Here is an 18,417-nt window from a genome sequence, read left to right as displayed (position 1 = left end):
TCGGACGACGCGTCTAGCGCGTTGTCTGGCGCGGATCGATCCGCTCGGGCGACGCGGACGGTTCCACCGTCGATCACCCGCGTTCGCCGTTCCGCCGATCCATTCCTCCTCTTCCACGGGCGCAGCCCGTGCGAAAGTTCGTGTACAAAAAAAAGAAATCGAAGGAATCAATTGGAGGCAGCCATATTGCGAGGCCGCACGGTTCCTCGAAGTCGGGGCCGGACCCTCGCCCATTTTTCGCTTTCCCAGAACCACGTGTCGCTCTTTCCGCGCGTTTCCTACATGCCCCAAATTTATTTTCGACGAGGGTCAACAATTCGCGGGGATATTAATAGCGGCGCGCGACGCGCCGTCCCGGAGATGACGTTTATAATTGTGGGCTTACGTGCCCCACCTGCGCCGCCGTTCGCGGCGATAAATATTTCTCACGGTAGGTTATCTCGGTAGTATCGTACGCGATACGCGACCGCGTCAGCGACGACGTCAATTACCGTCGCGTCATCAGCAATGACAGCAATGATCGACGCTCGAGCAATCGAGCAGCTAGCCCCCCCCCCCCCCTCTCGAGGATCCATGCACTAATCGTCGAGGCCATTCATTCATTCGTTCGTTCGTCTGTCGCGTTTCGTCTGTCGATTATTCCGCCTCAAATAAGTACCCAGCTAGCAAAAGTTTCTAAAAGGACTTCTTTTGGAGGCTTTTGCTAGCTGGGTATCGATGGCGATACGCGTAAAAGATTGTCGTCGCGACGCCGTAGCCGCTCTCTTCCTCTTAGCTTCCCCTTTCCCCACCTCTCAATTATGTCTATCCCTCTTTTTCCGTCTCTACCTATCTCTCTTCCCTCCCTGTCTTCCTCGCCGGTCGCCCCGCTCCAACTCGTTCTTGCCGAGCTCTCTTCCGTTCTCTCTTCGATTGCGCCGGCTTTCGATCGCGAATATCGTTCTTTCGTCACCGGCGGCGTCAGCACTGGCCGTCGGACTGGAGCTCGGAGCTCGGATGGAGCAGAAAGACTACGAGAAGGCCTCGGAAGGCGCAGCCCCGTCCCTCCCCCTCCCCTTCGCCGCGCCCTTGCGGTCGGCCGCGGGCCGCCGGCCGACTCGATCAGCAACAGCGGCGACGGCGACGATGGCTGACGATGGCCAAGTGGCGCAGCCTCGGCGCCATCTGCAATTCCGATTCCGTCATTTCCGTCCCGACACTGGAAGACGCGTGTCGTTCCTCTCCTTCTTCCCCCTTGTTCTCACTTCTCCCTACGTCTTGCTTCACCGGAAGTCCCGCTCTTGGGGCAGTGCCCGAAAAAGAAACTACTCTCGTCGTCCGCGAGCGGATGTATTGAAACCTATTATGTTTCTTTTATTATTATTAGTTTTTTTTTCAAAACGATCCATTTCAATCCCTTCTGATCTTGTTCCGGAGTTGCACCGTCTTTGTCCTACATCCTATTTTCATCCCGAGAACCCTCTCTTCCGTCCCCCGCGACGCTACCTGAGGACCTATCATTCTTATCGTTAGTCACGTCTCGTGTCGTTTCGCGCAGTTATTACTACTAATTGTCGCGAACTCCGTGCACTCCGGACACGGGAGGAGCGTCTCCTCGCTCGTCGCCGCTGCTGATGCTTCTCTCAGGGTCGCCTACTTTTCCGGTCCCGGTGGAATCGCGTCGGTGCGTCGCGTCGGTTCGTCTCGGCAGTTCTCGGTCTCGCGAGCCTGCGCGAGTCGCGGAAGCATCGACACGATATGCCTCGCCGATATATCGGCTCCGAGGCGCGCTAGTATACAGGGTGTCCCAGGCGTGCTCGGCTAATCCGGAGCCCGTGATTTCTATCGGCGAGAAGCGGCCGACGCGTCGCCGACGGTAGTCGTCGTTTATTTACCATCGTATTCAATATTACAAACGTCCCACGCGATCGAGCGGACGAAATAGAAATTGGGATGCGGCAGCTGATCTGCAACCCACATCCACACCCGATAATGATACATATTTCTATAAAACTCTTTCGCGAGGAACCCTTCCAATTTTCCTCGTAGGAGGAACAAAATGCGAGCTATACATCATCGTTCGCAGTATAATTTAAAACGTCGAGTAATTATCGCGGTAACAATTGAAGCGTTTCGCGAAAATAGCGAGCAGGAAAATACGCTACTTTTTATAGAAAAGAAAAGGGAGGGGGAGGTATTTATCTTTGGCTTCAAGGTTACGTAAGTTGCGGATGTTCCCGTTCCGATATTTGGGTTTCTTCTCCTTTCGGGACGGTAGACAGCGTAGTACACGTCACCGGACGGACACGTCGCGACGTGGCGTCGGAAGAGGCGACCTTTTCGAGCGAGGTACCGCGAGCACCGAGGCAACGAGCGCCGCGATAACGACGTCGATGTGTGCGTGCGTAAAGCAGTTAGGGCGTTACGCAAACGCGTGCCTCTTACCTGCTTCAAGAGAAGCGTCGCGTGCACGCCGCCATTGGGAAGGACGAGGTCGGAATATCGGAGCAAAGTCGGATGCGCGACGGATGAACGAACAAATAATATACTGTCGGAAAACCAGGACTAACTCTGGTTAAATTTTCGTGATTATTAAAAGTGGGTCCGGGGATGACTGAGGGGTACAGACGTTATAACTGTTTCATTGTCGCGATACAAATATTAAATATTTAATTATAGTATGTCGAAAACAGATTTTGCACAGTGCCTGCTACAAGCTTTGCAGCAGATATGTAATAATAAAACAGAAATATAATAATTTGTTAAAATAGAATGTGTAATAAATAAAAAGTCATTAATATATATAATAGGGTACTGCAACAATATTCAATATTATATAGTATATACCATTTTATAATATGCAATTTTTGTAAGGTATCAACATTATATTTACGAATGACTTTAGTGATTCAATATATTTCTAAAACACAATTTTGCAATATTCGAGGAAATTATATTATATTATCTGCTAAAGTTTTTGAAACATTTTAAAAATATCAAGTGAAAATGTTCAACAAATACAACATAAAATCAACATTTCGAGATATTGATTTAACGTTTCTTGGCTTAGTATAGGTTGATTATAGAAATTATTCAAAATGTTACAAAACGACAAAACTCTTGCTGGCAATTCGTCGAATACACCGACAGGCCATGCTGAACACGATGCCTAAATGCGGACACGGTTGATGTCAAAATCCGTCGCGACATATTCTGCCCGAATCTGCTGACAAACTGTTAGCGTATAACCGCTTACTTTTGCTCACTGGAAATGACGGGTGATCAACTCAACAAAGCTGACCGGGTTAACGTACGAGCGCTGAATACACTTTGACGAATTATCATTGTTAAACAGACCCGATCTACGGTGGAATATTTGCATTTCTGCAATGCGACTGGAGAGAGATCCGTGGAGATAAATAGCGGGTTATGTAATCCGATGCGTGAAGAAGTAAAACGGCGAGGGCCTAGTTTTAACAAAAAAAATAACAAACGGCTGAATAGCGTAAACATCTTAAATCAAATTCTGTCCTTTCTGTCCGCCTGCATTGTTTACCCGTTTATCATATCTTCCCGGTATATCGTTGCACAATTTTTTTCCCCTAAAATGGAAACCTCTCCAGTTCCATATGGCGGATCAAATCGGTGGATAAAAATGGAACGCAATGTTGATAAAGTAACTCGCGATTGTACCGACGCGCGTTTCGCTTACCGTCCGATGATGCGTGTAAACGCGGGCACTTTGAACGTACCGGGTGTACCCGCGCATCCGATCGTTATGACGCGATATTTATAAAGTCGCGACTGATTATTACGTAAGACGAGAGTTCGGACCTGGAACTCTCGCATATAATGCAGGAATATTTTATGAAAGGTTTCGCGAAAGGTCAATGAATTCTCCGCGATTTATTAGGCTGATTAATGCAGGCAGGACTGTGTGTCTTACTGACGGACCCACGTTAAAAAGTAACGAGTCACTGAAATGTTCAGTTGTTTTTACGTCTCCGTATATTTAATTTAACTCGACCGATTTGACTTTCGGCGATAATTAGGGGGACTTGGGAAGATTGTATCTGCTTTCCAAAGAGGAAGTCTAGTCTTTGCCAAAATAAATGAAATAAAATCAATGAATAAGTAACGATTGACTCATATGTAGAAAAACTGTAGAAATTTAAATCAATCAATTGTATAATACAATTCTTTTTGTGCACTTTTGAGACTTTAAAAACTGAAATTTTTCCGCACTTCAACCGCTCTTCTGATTTATTCTAATTATTGGAGACTATTCTTAGGACGACTTCGATTCGAACCCCGATCAACTTAATCGGCGATTAATTCATCGTCTCTAATCTTTTCTTTTTAAATGACAAGAAACTAATAATTGAAATTATTTGATAAGTTAATCAGAGTTTGGTCGAAGTCATTCCTAATCAGCGTACAAGTGTCAAGGACCTTTCACTTTGACAGATTCAAATAGATCCGATCAGAGACTGGTGATCTCATTAGCTGATCTCATTTCATAACTTGTCGATAACGTAAAGACAGGAATCGATGTAAATGTCTCGCTATATAACTCTATAAATTATTCAAACGTCGAAGATAATTATGTTTTCCATCGTTCTTTGCTTGGATTGCGCAAAATTAAAATTCCTAACTCGACGTTTATAGCGTAACATTCGTTCATTCTGTGGGTGAAATTAAGTAATCGCGAGAATTGATAACTGATAGCAAACGTTACGAAGTTGTTATTCGTCACGTGACAGATCACGCGATGTAATTTTTTTGTAAGGCTTCTTAAAAAGCGATGCTGTATTGATACCGATGCAAGTTTCAGTATTTATACGCATAATACACCTTGGAAATGCGATTAAATCGTAATGTCAAGAAAGTGTAAAGATTTAAAAAGAGGAGAAGTTGCTCTTACACGACCAAAAAGTTTTCCTTTTAATCTCCCGAGGATTTCATTTTACCGAATTATGCTCATTTAATGTAGAACGATTCACAAGTTATCTCAATTAGTATATGTATAATGTTAACTTAGCCTTGTGATTTGAAAAAATTTATTTAAAGATCTATACAATTGTTCATATGTATTATTCGCTTTCTCTGATCAATCAGTGTGCTAAATTTATCTGCTCATTAAATTACTTCGTTCACTCGCGATGTATTCCACATTTATAATTTTAGAACGCCACGATAAACGATAATTTACATCATACCATCGATTGTTTTGCCGAGTTGAATACGTGGTCCAATCATCAGCTAGTATCTCGTTAGTATTATCGCGTCTTTCATATCTATTGCACGGCCGTCGTGGAAAAGATGAGGCACGCGGCTGTTCGTGACGCTTTTGCGAAACGAATGGTCTGATTAATGATAATCGAAGATAAATCAAACGCGGTCACGTTATGCAGCGTGAATCCAAGGATGATTTGACGTAACTGTAAGCGACAATCTTATATGCGTGCAATTATATATAATATATGCTTGAAGTCTAGCTTTTTTTTTTCCCCCCGCAACCACGTAAATATTTCTTTCTTTTCATTACAACGCGACGACTTAATACTTGGCTCGTAGACTACACTCTTCATCCACGTCGACGAGTCATGCCTTGAGCTGTTTCTTCAGATTCTCAGCGAGCTTGTTCATAAACTCGAACGTTTCGAGGTAATCGGACCGGGTGACGTTGTTCATGCCCTTGATGCATATGGCGAGATCCTTGGTGAGGAAACCAGCCTCGATGGTGTCGACGCAGACCTTCTCCAACGTTTCGGCAAAGTGTCGCAGACGCGCGTTGTCATCGAGCTTGGCGCGATGCAGCAAACCGCGGGTCCACGCGAAAATAGAGGCGATCGGATTGGTGGACGTCTCGTTGCCCTTCTGGTACTGACGATAGTGACGGGTGACGGTGCCGTGGGCGGCTTCGGCCTCGATCGTGCGACCGTCCGGACATAGGAGGACCGACGTCATCATACCCAAGGAGCCGTAGCCCTGCGCCACCGAGTCCGACTGTACGTCACCGTCGTAGTTCTTGCACGACCATACGAAACCACCGTCAGACTTCATGGCGTAGGCCACCATGTCGTCGATCAATCGGTGCTCGTACCATATCTCCTTCGCCTCGAACTGCTGTCTGTATTCCTTTTCGTAGATCTCCTGGAATATGTCCTTGAAGCGACCGTCGTACTTCTTGAGGATCGTGTTCTTCGTGGAAAGGTACAGCGGATACGTGCGCGATAACGCGTACTGGAATGAGCTGTGGGCGAAAGCGCGAATGCTCTCGTCGGTGTTGTATTGAGCCTGGGCGATGCCGGGACCTTTGAAATCGTGGACGGTGTGCTGGATCTTCTCGCCGGACTCGCCGGTCCACGTGATCTCCAGCTTCCCGGGACCCGGCACCACGAAATCCGTGGCCTTGTACTGATCGGCATGCGCGTGCCTGCCGATAATGATCGGCTCCTTCCAACCGACCACCAGACGCGGTATGTTCTTGCAGATGATCGCCTCGCGGAACACCGTGCCGCCCAGGATGTTCCTGATGGTGCCGTTCGGGCTCTTCCACATCTGCTTCAGCTTGAACTCCTCCACGCGTTTCTCGTCGGGCGTGATGGTGGCACACTTGATGCCGACGTTGTAACGTTTGATCGCCTCGGCGCAATCCACCGTCACCTTGTCGTTGGTGGCGTCGCGATTCTCGATACCCAAGTCGTACGTATGCAACTCGATGTCTAAGTAGGGCAGGATGAGTTTCTCCTTAATGGAATCCCATATGATGCGCGTCATTTCATCGCCGAGAATGTCGACGACTGGACCTGCCTAAAAATTGCAAAATATTTGCAATATTACTTGAGAATCAGTACAAGAGTACTTAACAAATCCTTCTCTTTCTAGACAGTTTTTTTTAAATAAATAAGTTTTATTTTATAAATTAATATTAATTAAAGAAGAACACGTCTCTTTTTGGAAATTCTATAACGCATATATTGTTAGATTTGAATTTAAATATTTATTCCTTAGTATTCTCCTAGAATTTTGCAATTAGTGATAACATTCGTGCAGCTTTGAGTACAGATTATACGTAACGTGATCGGTGTAAAGTCCATTTTCCCATGCCCTTTCCCCGAGGCGACGAAGAAACGGCGAAATACCGGTTTTAAATCTCTTCTTCCACCCTCCAAACGTCTCAGACGAGGCAGTACGATTATGAAAAGCGGGCAATTAGTTTTACTTCGTATTTACCTTTATTTTTGCCATTGTCGCGAACGAGGCGCCGAGTGTCCTCGCGAATTGTTCTATCGACGACGAATTTCGCAGCAGGTGACGACGATGACGATCGGGTTCCCGCACGACGAGCGGGGATGACGACGTTGACGTGACACCGTGGTAACTAGCCGACTGCAACGAGCGTACAGTCCTTATAAAATGTGCGTACGGCTGGAGGGCACGGTGGGGCGCAAGCATGGCAGCTTTAAATGTGTGTGTCACCCACCTCTTCACCTGTGTACGTGTACTCCTTAAATATTTCCTCCTCCTCGGATATATCCTCTTCCCGCCTGTTGTTCTTCCTCCTTTTTCTCGCGCCGACACTCGGTTACTTTTGTTAGATCTTCTTTCGGTTACTTCTTAGATCAATTGTTGACGCGACGAACGGCGCGGAGTGTCTTAAGCCTTTAAAGGTAGATCGATTCGGGATCGCTGATAAGACGGAGCAGTTATCACGCGTGCGGAAGTCACATGCTCGAGTCTTGGGTGTTTGCGGTGTTTGCCCGCTACCCGACTCCAGAAACCGAATTCTCAGCTCGCGCGGATTAAGCTAAACGAGTCTCTCTCTTTCTTTCTCATGCCGCGAGCAAACGCGACACGACTGACCGGCGTCGGGGACGGTCGGGGAGAGGCATGTGCGTCAATGTGCGTCGCGTTCCGTTGCACGCTATCGGTTCGTATTTTTACAGAGGATGTATGTACGAGATGCGTCGACATGACGTATGCACTTGCGGTCTTGCTGATCTGTCGACATTCGTTTTCTCGACCTTGAGATCTTGCGACCCGACTTCGCCGAGACTCACCGGAACGGCGGAACCGTCTCGTCCCGTTGACGCTATTTCAAGACATCCCATGCACCGGCTGCAAGAAGAATAGGACAGCCAATCAAACTTTGTCCGGAACGCGGATACGCGTGGTCCGGAATGTCGCACCACATTCAAATGTAATAACATTAGTCAAGGTTCGTGACAAAAATGCAAACAAATTGAAGAATTTGTAAATATAATACGATATCCCATAAATTAATGAAAATATATAATACATAATAATCCGCTGATCTTCCGGTGGAGGACAAACCATAGAGATATAAGAATAGAGTGCGCGAGCGAACTGAAAAAGCGATATAGGAATAGAAAGAGAAAGCTGCGCAGAATAAAAAGAGAAAGCTGCGCATGGGCCCCTTCTGTCTTTGTTTCGCATGCACGCGTAGACAAAGACAGAAAGGGCCTATATGCAGCGTTCTTTTTCTATTTCTATATCGCAGCCTCTTACGTGCTAGCATATGACTCGCGCACTCTATTCTTATATCTCTATGGGACAAACGCAAGACAAAACGATACTTGTGTCGACTTGTGTCCGCTTGCTGGACCCCTATTCTGTAACTCTAACGACAGTGTCGGTATCGTTATGTCGTCGTTGCGCAGCTTTTTTTCCATATAGTATACCTGCGCAACGACAACGTAACGATACCGACACTGTCGTTACGAGTTACAGAATAGGGGTCCTGGACCTCTATTCTGTAACTCTAACGACAGTGTCGGTATCGTTATGTCGTCGTTGCGCAGCTTTTTTTCCATGTAGTATACCTGCATGTAGTATACCGACACTGTCGTTAGAGTTACAGAATAGGGGTCCTGGAAAGCTCCCACAATAAATCTCCTCTACACTTTTTTATAAGTTTAGGAACGCGCATTAATTTTTTTTATATCAAGATATTCGTTTATTTGGAAACATGAAACTTATTAATATTATAATTTTTATTAAAAAAGTGTAAATTTAAGAAGAGATTAATAAGAATGATATAAAAATAAATTAAACTAACAATTAGAAAATAAATCAAAAGTTAAAGAACAAGTCGTTTTTCATGAATTCCGAGCACCACTCAGCGATCATTTCGCGCCGGATTGATCGATCGTGTTTTACGAACGCGATCGTTGTCTTGCGGTGACGCGGTTGTTTATCTATCTAGTTTATTTTGTATTGGGTTGTTGTTGCGGTGGGCGGCGAGTGGCGCGGGGCCCGAGGGGGGCAGAGTTTGATTAAATTCCCGCGAGAGGAGATGAAGTCGGGAGCGGGAGGCATCTGGAGGTGTCTGGAGGCATCAGGAATGATAAACGTAAACATCCAAAGGGCATGTTTCGCAAGGGACGGATTATCATAACAAACGTGGTCGAGGATAACCCGGACGTTTTCCTGGTATGTCGATAGGCTGGATGGATATTGCGCGACGGACGTGCAATCGCGATACGTGTTGCGCAAGTTGAACGTAAACGTTTCGACGTTCGGTGCCCGACGATGTCGGCGGGCGCGAAGTAACGCGATGGTCGCGATGTCCCGCAGCTTTGTGACAGACGCGTGATAAACGAGGCAGAGGGAAACGATGAGCCGCCCGAAATGGGACGTGCTGTGGTCCCCCTTTCACTCGGACCGATTCATCACGTGGGACAGCGACACGATGTTGAATCTCTACGAGATCAGTCCGCGTGATAATAGCGTACGGGAGAACGAGCAAACTTGTAAGTATTGTGTTTCAGAGATTATGCCAAGTTCACGCTTGTCTTGAAAAGGTGCTAACATAACGTGGGGCGTTCTTTCTAATAGATCTGCAGATTTCGGATCATTCCGTAGCGGAGCTGGTCTGCTCCATTACCATTAACAGCTACGCGAAATGCGTCGACATATGTCCGCAACCGGAGCCGGACATCGTTGCCAGTGGCCACGCGAATGGAAAGATAGTTCTGAGTACCTTCAGCGTGCCAGAGTTCGATTATCAGGGCCTGGTCGGCAGAGAATTTGGTAGGGATCATTTATATATTACATTATCGAGAAAGATTATATTCTTCAACGATATGTCGCTTAATCTCTGTATCTCGATAAAATTCCAGTTCCAAAGTACCTGAGGTCGTGCAACGTCGTTGCCTGGAATCCTGTGGACACCCACCTGATCATGTCGGGCCTGGACAAACACAGCAAGGAGCACTCGGTGCTGCTCTGGGACGTGCACCATTGTCCGAAAGGCTCGGGGGGACCGATAGTGGAAGCCGGCATATCAGAAACCGTACATTCCGCCGCTTGGTTTAAACACGAGCCAAGATGTCTGGCTCTCGGTGTTAATAACAAGCAGTTGAAAGTTATCGATTTCAGAGGTATGCTCTTAAAAGGATACGATCTTTGCCAACGGTTACTATTCAATTGTCGATAACTCTTGAGAATTTTTTTTAGATTCTGCAAAGGTGGTGAACGTTACTCCTACAAAAGCGATATATAACCTATCGGTAAACCCCCATAATAATTATCAGTTGCTTTCGCACGTCGACAATCTGATAACAATCTGGGATACTCGGTGCTTCGAGAAACCGATCGTTACAATAATGCCGCAACGACAGGTCACAAAGGTGTTGTGGTGTCCCACTAGACGAAATCTAATTGGCACTTTACAAAAAGATTCAGGTATAATGCATGTATGATTGTAAACTGTAATTACATTTATATATAGGTCTCTCGAAATTTGTGTTAGACATATTGAAACGTAAGCTGGTGACAAGAAGAAAAATTAAAAGCGAGAATGCATTTATTTTTATTTTGCAGTCAGCCTGCATCTGTTTGATATTCAGTACTGCGGGGTAGAGGACACTGAGCCGGGTGTTTTGGAAAGAGTGGTTTTACCACCGTGGCATAGCCCCCTAAGTTTTTCATGGCATCCGACCGATGAGAATCGATTGTTGGCTATATCGCTGCTAGGTATTTGACGATATCTTATCTTAGAGTATAATCCGTTGGAGCGTAACGTTATTCAAAATTACTGAAGCGTTCTTATTCTATTTCACAGGTGTAACCGATTATACTGTATCCGAGAGAATAACGCTCAACTGGTCCGCTCGGTCGTGTCTCATGTGGAATTGCGCTTTCAAGTCGTTTAAATACATACACAGTGAAGATAGCGTTTATAAGGAATTAGATGATATCTCAGTTTTAACCAAGAGGCGTGCTATGTTCGAATATGGCTTGCTTGTAAGTGATTAGAACCAATGGAAACATTTCAATATTCCCTTTATTGACATTTATTTTGCCGTTGGCTTGTATCAGCTTCTTTTTCTTTATCCCTAATTTTAATTATATTTACTTGGTATATAATTGTATGTGCGTGCGTATGTTACAGCCGGAGTTGGCTCACAATGGCGATATAGCTGAAAACGAAACTCTAAAAAATGTATGGCAATGGTTGTACCTGAGTCGTTCTTTAGTAGAAGACGGTACTATACAGAGTCCCGATAATAAGCATCCTGGTGTGAGGTAAAATTACAAAGCTTTATAGTTGGAAGTATGTATGTAAACATAATGCTTTCAACTTTTACATAGGACAGTTTTGAAATTGGATCAGCAAAATCCGGTCAATGGTTTGAAAACTGAACTGATCCATCGCCCGTGGACGGATATAGGTTCTGGTTATATGACAAAGGTTTACAGGTAATTGTTGATTGTTTGAGTGCATAAAAATATTGAGAAAACATGGTATTTGCGCGCATTTAATATAATTTTGATCGCAGATCGCCGGACAGAGAAAGGAGTCTTCTTCTGTGCGGTTTACGATTTGACAGAGAAACCAATACGGCGTATGATAATGCGTATCTGGAGAAGCTCGAGAAGGAAGGCGCGTACGCGAAAGCAGCCGCGTTCGCGGTATTTAATCTCTGCTTAAGGCAGGCTATAGATATTTTAAACCGTGGTGCTAGCAAGAAGCAAACGACAATTCTAAATATGGTGGCTATGGCATTGTCAGGCTTCTCCGAAGAACGTACTACATTGTGGAGAGAATCATGCCAGAAATCTAAATCCCAGTTATCAGACCCTTATCTGAGAGCGACGTTCGGTTTCTTGACTGCGGATAACGAGTCCTATGAAAGCGTACTTGTAAGTGTGAATAAATATGCCGAGACGATTCGATATTTGATGAGATTGGATATCAAGTGCTTAACAAGCTCGACGTTGCAGAACGAAAATGGTATGGCCGTCGAAGATCGAGTAGCATTCGCTCTCATGTTCTTATCGGATAATAAGCTGCACGAGTACTTGAAAAAACTGACCCAGAAGGTAATTGAAGACGGAGATCTAGCGGGCTTCTTAGTTACAGGTTGTGATTCGAATATGTTTTGTATTCTTATAAATATATTATGTTAACTATGTGCTCGTTTATCATAACATATGCTTATTTATTGTCGCGCGAGTTAGGTGCGAGTATGGAAAGTATACAGTTATTGAGTAAATACTTGGAAATCACCTCGGATGTTCAAAGTTGTACTCTTATCGCTATCAGAGCTTTTCCGCCCAAGTTACTACAAGAGAATCAAGTTCAAGTATGGATCACAAGGTATTATAAGCTTCTCTCATAAATATCTTCTTGAAATATAGTTTCCCGAAACGAGTCACACCATTCACATACCATTCCTTTACTTACAATCTTCAACTTTCCAACCAACATTTTTTACAAAAACGAGGCATTTCGGAATGAAGATCGGAATTAAACCCGCCAATTATAAATCAATCATTCTCACATAGAGTCATGCATCACCCTGTTTTTTTCATAAATATCGGATAATCAAGTTTTTTATTTTGTATGTCAATGTTGCAGTTACAGACACCTCTTGAACGCGTGGAAATTATGGTTTCAAAGAGCCAAATTTGACATCGCCATGAGGTCCTCGACGCCGCAGGAGAGACCGCCGCAACAGATACATGTATCTTGTCACTTCTGTGGCAAAAGCATATCAGCTTCCATGCAAGGGCTCAGCAGGACGAGGGTCCCATTCGGCAGATTAGGCAGTACTCCTAACAAATTAAAGGCACAGTTCTGCTCTTTAATTGAAATTTCGCATAATTTATATGTTTATCACATCTTAGGTTTTTTTTTTAATGGTAAATCTCTTTTCTCAATGTCCTGTTCGATCATTATAGATGACGGCATGCCCGAATTGTCGTAAACCTTTGCCTCGGTGCGCAATATGCTTGATGCACATAGGCACCGTCAGCGGATTACAAACAGCTCCCAGTCCCGGTGGCACCAGGAACGAGGAATGCAATACGAAACTTACGGAATTCAACAGCTGGTTCTCGTGGTGCCTAACATGTAAACACGGTGGACACAGCGAACATATAGCTCAGTGGTTTCGGTAAGGATACGAGATTGTATTTATGCCAGCTTGAATCCTAATGCTATATCGCAGATTAACAAGATATAAATATATCGGGATAGATTGATATTTGAGGAAAGATGCAAATGCGCAACGTGCTATGATAAATTTGTTAATCTCCATTCCCGATATATTTCAGACAACACACTGAATGCCCTGTAACGTCTTGCAATTGTCGCTGCTCGTCCTTGGATTACACGCGTAACGCAACTGTGACATAGGTATAATTATAGACAAAAATGTTCAAATATTCTTATACATATATATGTATTATTGAGGTAATATAATTTATTACAGTTCTACGGTTTCGCATGTTTTGTATACTATCTGATCCCGCCGGATTGACTTTATGTACAGACGAGGGAATGCATGTTTGAATGCTTTTCTTTTACATTGCAGCATTCCTTGTTACTTTTATGGTAGGGATAATATACCAGATCAGCTAATAGAATGTAAAAAGCAAAAAATGTAAGAAGAAATGAAACATAGTAAACAATTTGTATATGCAAATTCCTTGAATCTTCGTCTTCTTAATCTCCGTAAAACCCTCCCTCTAACTCCTTTTCCACTGCGCAGCGCATATTCATCATTGTGTTGTAGCTGTTTGTATCTACAGCAAATACCTTTGTTAAGGATGTTGTCAACACTTTTGCTAGATAAACCAGACAGCGAGAGAGAGAAAACGTTTTACTCACCAAAGTCTTTACTCATGTCCGGTGGGAAGTATATAACTCTACTGCAGGACATGGTAGACTTGGACTTCACTGTACCGTGCACCTCTACGTAGTCTGAAAAGTTGCTGGTGAGTGGCTCGAGAAACGTGACGTTAACTCGAGCGTCATCCGTTGTTGTTATTTCTGCGCTCATACCATCCGAGCTTTTCTGCAAATTGCCCCAGATGTGCGTTTCAAAAATCAATACGTAAAAAAAGATTTTATTAAGTACAATGTCATTTTATAAAAGAGGATTAAATAAGGATTAGGTAAGATTATGGGCTACTATTTCCAACATTTGTTAAACTCTAACCGACAGCTTCAGAATAGTCTATAAAAAGTTGGTGATTCTGAAAAGTTAACAATCGATTGCAGTTAGACATTGGAAATAGTGGCCCTAATTGAGTCTCAATTTAATTGATTTTCCGTCACTTTTTATAAACAAAATAGTGGCGAGAGATTTATTCGAGTCTAACTTCATTAGAAAACATATTAATGATATATATGAAAATATTGCTTAATTAATAACTAATATTTGTTACAATAAAATGCGATAAAAATGATCTTCGTTCTGGCGTAATATTAAAATAATACCGGCGATCACTGAAACTTATAAACTAACCTAACCTAAAATACTTTCATATCTCCGTGGAGCAAAAGACATTTGTGCTTTGATTAAACTGGATGAAGATTCAAGTGATATTTAATTTTGTGAAAAAGATCAACAGAGTTTTATAAACTTTAGTATCCGCGCTAGATAATCCAAAGGTATGGTTGAAGACGCCTTCGTTTCAAAAAGGAGTAACCTAACCTACAAAAAAACATACCTCTGTGATTCTGCCAAGCACGATCGCCTCTTGATTGACGCGTTGCCCTAATCGCTTGCCCAGAACACGTGTGTCTGACATTTTCCGATAAATTAACTGACGTATCCCTAACAATTGATACTTCGCGAGCGCCCAAACAGTTTACTGCCAAACTCCGTAAACGGCGTAAAGCGTGAACAGGAGCACGACGAACGAAACGAAGTAAACAAGGCGAAGTTTGGCGCCAAGATTAGGTGTGTCAGATGATCAAGACGATAGCGGCGCGTGCGCGGATAATCTTGTGAGAGTTCTGCTCCTCGTAACAACACCTTTGATGTTTGACGTAAATCTCAACAATTTATTAAACACATATACGCTTTACAATTGTCCTCTTATCTTATACAATTCGATTGAATAAGAAATTACATTAAAATCTCGTTATAATCTCTCATTTGCACGTATAATAAATAGTATAAAGAGCATATATAGCTATAACATACGTATAATAATATATATACATAGATAATAATGTATGTCATGAATAAATCGTCGTCTAATATTTATAAATTTTTATAATTCGTCAGCACATCCGGAAGCGCAAAATTCTCAAACATTCAGAAGTATCAAAATAGCTGTAACAAGGTTATACATGGCACGAGATTGTGCTATAAATTTAGTTTCACCCTTACCGAATTGCGTGATACAAGGATTGGACGGCAAGCGTAAGTATATTATGATGTGGTCCTTCATTTTGCTATGTACAGTGATTTGTTGTATCTTGACATTCAACGAACTTTCGATGTCACATCTGATTTGCCAAAGATCTGTTTCATCGGTGTATTTGTTCTGTATAATCCGCATTTTCTCTCTCAAGCTGTCCTGAATCTTGCTGGAATAATTCTTTTCAAATAAATTGTGCAAATTATTGATTGCAAGAGGATTGGTTGTCTGATCGATTATCCCGTAGCTTTTTTTGGTACGTTCAACATAGAGCAATTTTGCTTTTTCTGTCAACTCCGCTATGGTTTCCTTGTTAGTCACGCAGTCTAATATTCCTGTACCCAATTTTCGTATATTATTCTCAAGCTCAAGCATCTCCTTTCCAAGCACCTCCTCCTGTCCAAGCGTTTCCTTTCCAAGCATTTCCAGTCTGTTAGGCGTATTTGAATCAACTATATTCAGATGAACTATAAATGGATTATTTACGTTTGGATTCACACGCAGCAGCAACTTTCTGGCAGCTTGTTGCTTAGCAGCCTTCTTGCAGCTTGCCATAGCCCTCTCCCGTAGTGACCCCACGGTAACTTCCATCGTGAACGTTTTCATGGGAAATGGTCCCTCCTCATAGATAAGCTTGTACAGAATGTTACTCGTCGGTATCTTTTGTTGCTGACAAAATTCCTGCGCAAAGAGCAAAGATTATAATTATATTATACTTTGACGACTAGTCTTTGAACTGTAACATTTTAACAACTAATGAAACTTACTTGCAACAATCCAACGTAATTACGGTCAACGGTTGACTCTTCATTCGGCGAAGACGTCTCGTAGACTTTTTCAGGACTATGTGTTATATTTGCAACTGAAGATGACGACAAATTATCTATTGGCAGTGGAGCTTCATGATTTGTGTCGAGCAGTAATAGCATGTTCTCTGCCGCATTATGCTTGGCTTCCTTTTTGGATGTTCCTGTACCACATGCTTTAAATTGTCGAGAGCGAGTCACGTTACAAAATACATTACATGTAAACTGTATGGTAGTTCCGTCCAACCTTTTCTCCGTAAATTTGTAATCAGGGAGTTTAGTAAATCCTTGTTTAATTGACATTTCTTGTAACGAATTAATTGTCGACTTGGCCATTCTATAATTGAGAAATACAGAAAATATTTTGTTTTAAAAAATATGTAAGAAAACAAGCATATATATATATATATATATATATATATATATATATATATATATATTACTTAGAGGTAAAGAATCATATATATTTCTGGTGTTTGTTAAAATGGAGTTAATTTATTTTTTCCAATATACCAGGAGCTTATTGTCTAATAATGAAAGGTCTTATTGTTTATTATTTTACTAGTTCCTAAGATACAATGGCTAGAAAAAGTCATATTAGAATGACTTTCACAAAGATAAACTTTTTAAATTCTGTTTTTTTTTCTAAATTTATAATAGGAGATACAATTCTTTACTTCTAAGGATATATATTACAGATATCTTACAAATATATATATTATTATTATTATTATTATTATATGATTGATTGTATTTAACATCCATTTAATTAAATTTATTCAACATGATAATTTATAAACAAGAGAACTCCTACGAAATCTCAGAGAAATTTTGATCGCGACATTGAATAATACCACTTTTTTATTTCTCACAAAATGTAAAATGTTTTTTTTCTTACATTTCTTACATTTTTTCTCACATCTACCTAACGAACTTTTCTAGAATGTTCTCTTACCTTTGAAAGTACAATGTCGCAGGATCGTCTGATGCAATCTCTCCGATTTCTCCAAGTCAGAATTGACTCCAATTCGGGCAAAATCGAAATGCTGACTGTCGTCGTTGTTTCGTATTTTATGACCTCTTTTTTTAACACGTTTATACGAGAGATCGCGACCGAAATCAAAGGTGGGATTTAACGGTGCGCGAAACATTCCACGTATAGCAACGGGAACTTCTGTTGGTTGATCTCTGCCATGAGTGTTATGGTGGAAGACCCGGGGAAAATTCTGTACCTGACATCTGTACCTCCTACACCGACGTTATCGCAGTCATAGATAATTCATTCAATGGTAGATCGTAGATCGATATAAGTCGGAAAGAGACGGAGAATTTGTCCTTATAAGGATGACTCGGTACACTCTAATACAAAAGTAAATAAATTAACAATTGTCTGCGATTTGTATTATACTTATAAATCGGTAGAGAGATGCGATGTGCAACTTAGCTGAATAATTAATTTAAAAAATAACTCGCTTCGGAATAAGTTTTCACTTCCAGTTGAAAACTTTCTGGATCCAGCGCATCCACATTTTTGACATTCGTGCACCGTAATTTAAAGTTGCGCGTCCAAAAGTTGTCAAAATTGTCAGAAAAATGTATTCTTATAAGAGATAAGGAGACTTGTGGAGACTGTGGAGTTCCGGAGTTAAAGTATCCTCCATTCGAATGGTATATGTATATGTACACGTGGTCATTAATGCCTTTTCACTTGAATCTGAGATTTCTATAGTGCATGTAACGTGCACTATAGAATTGCACTATCTCAGATGAGTAGGCATTAATGACCGCCATTAATGACCGCAACCTTTTACACTCCGGCGAACAGGCAGGCTTATTAGCGCTGATTGGTCGTCCCATTCCCATTCGATTGACTCATATAAGGGTGCGTTCCTTTTGGGCGCTCACGCGCTGTAAGCATCGCTCTATCTTTGTTTGATATTCG

The 18,417-nt window shown here is 42.4% G+C and overlaps 4 protein-coding genes across 6 annotated transcripts; 1 reads left to right on the top strand and 3 right to left on the bottom strand.

Moving 5' to 3' along the window:
- Positions 1-5,022: 5,022 nt before the first annotated feature.
- LOC112468056 (isocitrate dehydrogenase [NADP] cytoplasmic) lies at positions 5,023-8,058 on the bottom strand. Of its 2 annotated transcripts, XM_025037084.1 has the most exons (3): positions 7,469-7,568; positions 7,219-7,374; positions 5,023-6,795 (listed from the first exon to the last, which is right to left on the bottom strand). In XM_025037084.1, the coding sequence occupies exons 2-3, from the start codon at positions 7,231-7,233 to the stop codon at positions 5,584-5,586; spliced, it is 1,227 nt and encodes a 408-aa protein (XP_024892852.1). In that variant the 5' UTR covers positions 7,234-7,374; positions 7,469-7,568; the 3' UTR covers positions 5,023-5,583. The 2 variants fall into 2 exon arrangements, with proteins under 2 accessions (XP_024892852.1, XP_024892851.1); XM_025037083.1 differs by having other exon boundaries at positions 7,219-8,058.
- A 1,179-nt stretch (positions 8,059-9,237) lies between these two features.
- On the top strand, positions 9,238-13,940 carry LOC112468055 (GATOR complex protein MIOS-B). Its single transcript, XM_025037082.1, has 15 exons — positions 9,238-9,758; positions 9,844-10,038; positions 10,128-10,388; positions 10,465-10,692; positions 10,831-10,983; positions 11,072-11,253; positions 11,402-11,535; positions 11,602-11,709; positions 11,790-12,153; positions 12,235-12,373; positions 12,472-12,610; positions 12,872-13,082; positions 13,195-13,409; positions 13,570-13,651; positions 13,728-13,940. Exons 1-14 carry the CDS (start codon positions 9,623-9,625, stop codon positions 13,649-13,651), a joined length of 2,547 nt encoding a protein of 848 aa, XP_024892850.1. The 5' UTR covers positions 9,238-9,622; the 3' UTR covers positions 13,728-13,940.
- On the bottom strand, positions 13,679-15,165 carry LOC112468059. Its single transcript, XM_025037087.1, has 3 exons — positions 14,971-15,165; positions 14,126-14,312; positions 13,679-14,040 (listed from the first exon to the last, which is right to left on the bottom strand). Exons 1-3 carry the CDS (start codon positions 15,049-15,051, stop codon positions 13,961-13,963), a joined length of 348 nt encoding a protein of 115 aa, XP_024892855.1. The 5' UTR covers positions 15,052-15,165; the 3' UTR covers positions 13,679-13,960.
- A 108-nt stretch (positions 15,166-15,273) lies between these two features.
- LOC112468057 lies at positions 15,274-18,390 on the bottom strand. 2 transcript variants are annotated; one of them, XM_025037086.1, is made up of 4 exons: positions 17,431-18,390; positions 16,437-16,812; positions 16,156-16,350; positions 15,274-16,080 (listed from the first exon to the last, which is right to left on the bottom strand). In XM_025037086.1, the coding sequence occupies exons 2-4, from the start codon at positions 16,809-16,811 to the stop codon at positions 15,556-15,558; spliced, it is 1,095 nt and encodes a 364-aa protein (XP_024892854.1). In that variant the 5' UTR covers position 16,812; positions 17,431-18,390; the 3' UTR covers positions 15,274-15,555. The 2 variants fall into 2 exon arrangements, with proteins under 2 accessions (XP_024892854.1, XP_024892853.1); XM_025037085.1 differs by having other exon boundaries at positions 15,274-16,350.
- Positions 18,391-18,417: the final 27 nt, after the last annotated feature.

Source organism: Temnothorax curvispinosus, unplaced genomic scaffold, assembly GCF_003070985.1.
Source record: "Temnothorax curvispinosus isolate PA1 unplaced genomic scaffold, ASM307098v1 QBEX01018008.1, whole genome shotgun sequence".
Taxonomy (NCBI): domain Eukaryota; kingdom Metazoa; phylum Arthropoda; class Insecta; order Hymenoptera; family Formicidae; genus Temnothorax; species Temnothorax curvispinosus.
The sequence above is the reverse complement of the archived record's forward strand: the minus strand, read 5'-3'. Positions and strand labels throughout refer to the sequence as shown.

Excerpts from the sequence above, each read along its gene's own strand:
- LOC112468056 (XM_025037083.1), bottom strand. The coding sequence starts at position 7,440 with ATGCTTGCGCCCCACCGTGCCCTCCAGCCGTACGCACATTTTATAAGG. Across the intron at positions 6,796-7,218 it reads CGACAATGGCAAAAATAAAG|GCAGGTCCAGTCGTCGACAT; the intron begins GTAAATACGAAG and ends TGCAATTTTTAG.
- LOC112468055 (XM_025037082.1), top strand. The coding sequence starts at position 9,623 with ATGAGCCGCCCGAAATGGGACGTGCTGTGGTCCCCCTTTCACTCGGAC. Across the intron at positions 9,759-9,843 it reads ACGGGAGAACGAGCAAACTT|ATCTGCAGATTTCGGATCAT; the intron begins GTAAGTATTGTG and ends TCTTTCTAATAG. Across the intron at positions 11,536-11,601 it reads AATAAGCATCCTGGTGTGAG|GACAGTTTTGAAATTGGATC; the intron begins GTAAAATTACAA and ends ACTTTTACATAG.
- LOC112468059 (XM_025037087.1), bottom strand. The coding sequence starts at position 15,051 with ATGTCAGACACACGTGTTCTGGGCAAGCGATTAGGGCAACGCGTCAAT. Across the intron at positions 14,313-14,970 it reads TGCTTGGCAGAATCACAGAG|AAAAGCTCGGATGGTATGAG; the intron begins GTATGTTTTTTT and ends GGCAATTTGCAG. Across the intron at positions 14,041-14,125 it reads GGACATGAGTAAAGACTTTG|ATACAAACAGCTACAACACA; the intron begins GTGAGTAAAACG and ends TATTTGCTGTAG.
- LOC112468057 (XM_025037085.1), bottom strand. The coding sequence starts at position 16,811 with ATGGCCAAGTCGACAATTAATTCGTTACAAGAAATGTCAATTAAACAA. Across the intron at positions 16,351-16,436 it reads ATTACGTTGGATTGTTGCAA|GAATTTTGTCAGCAACAAAA; the intron begins GTAAGTTTCATT and ends CTCTTTGCGCAG.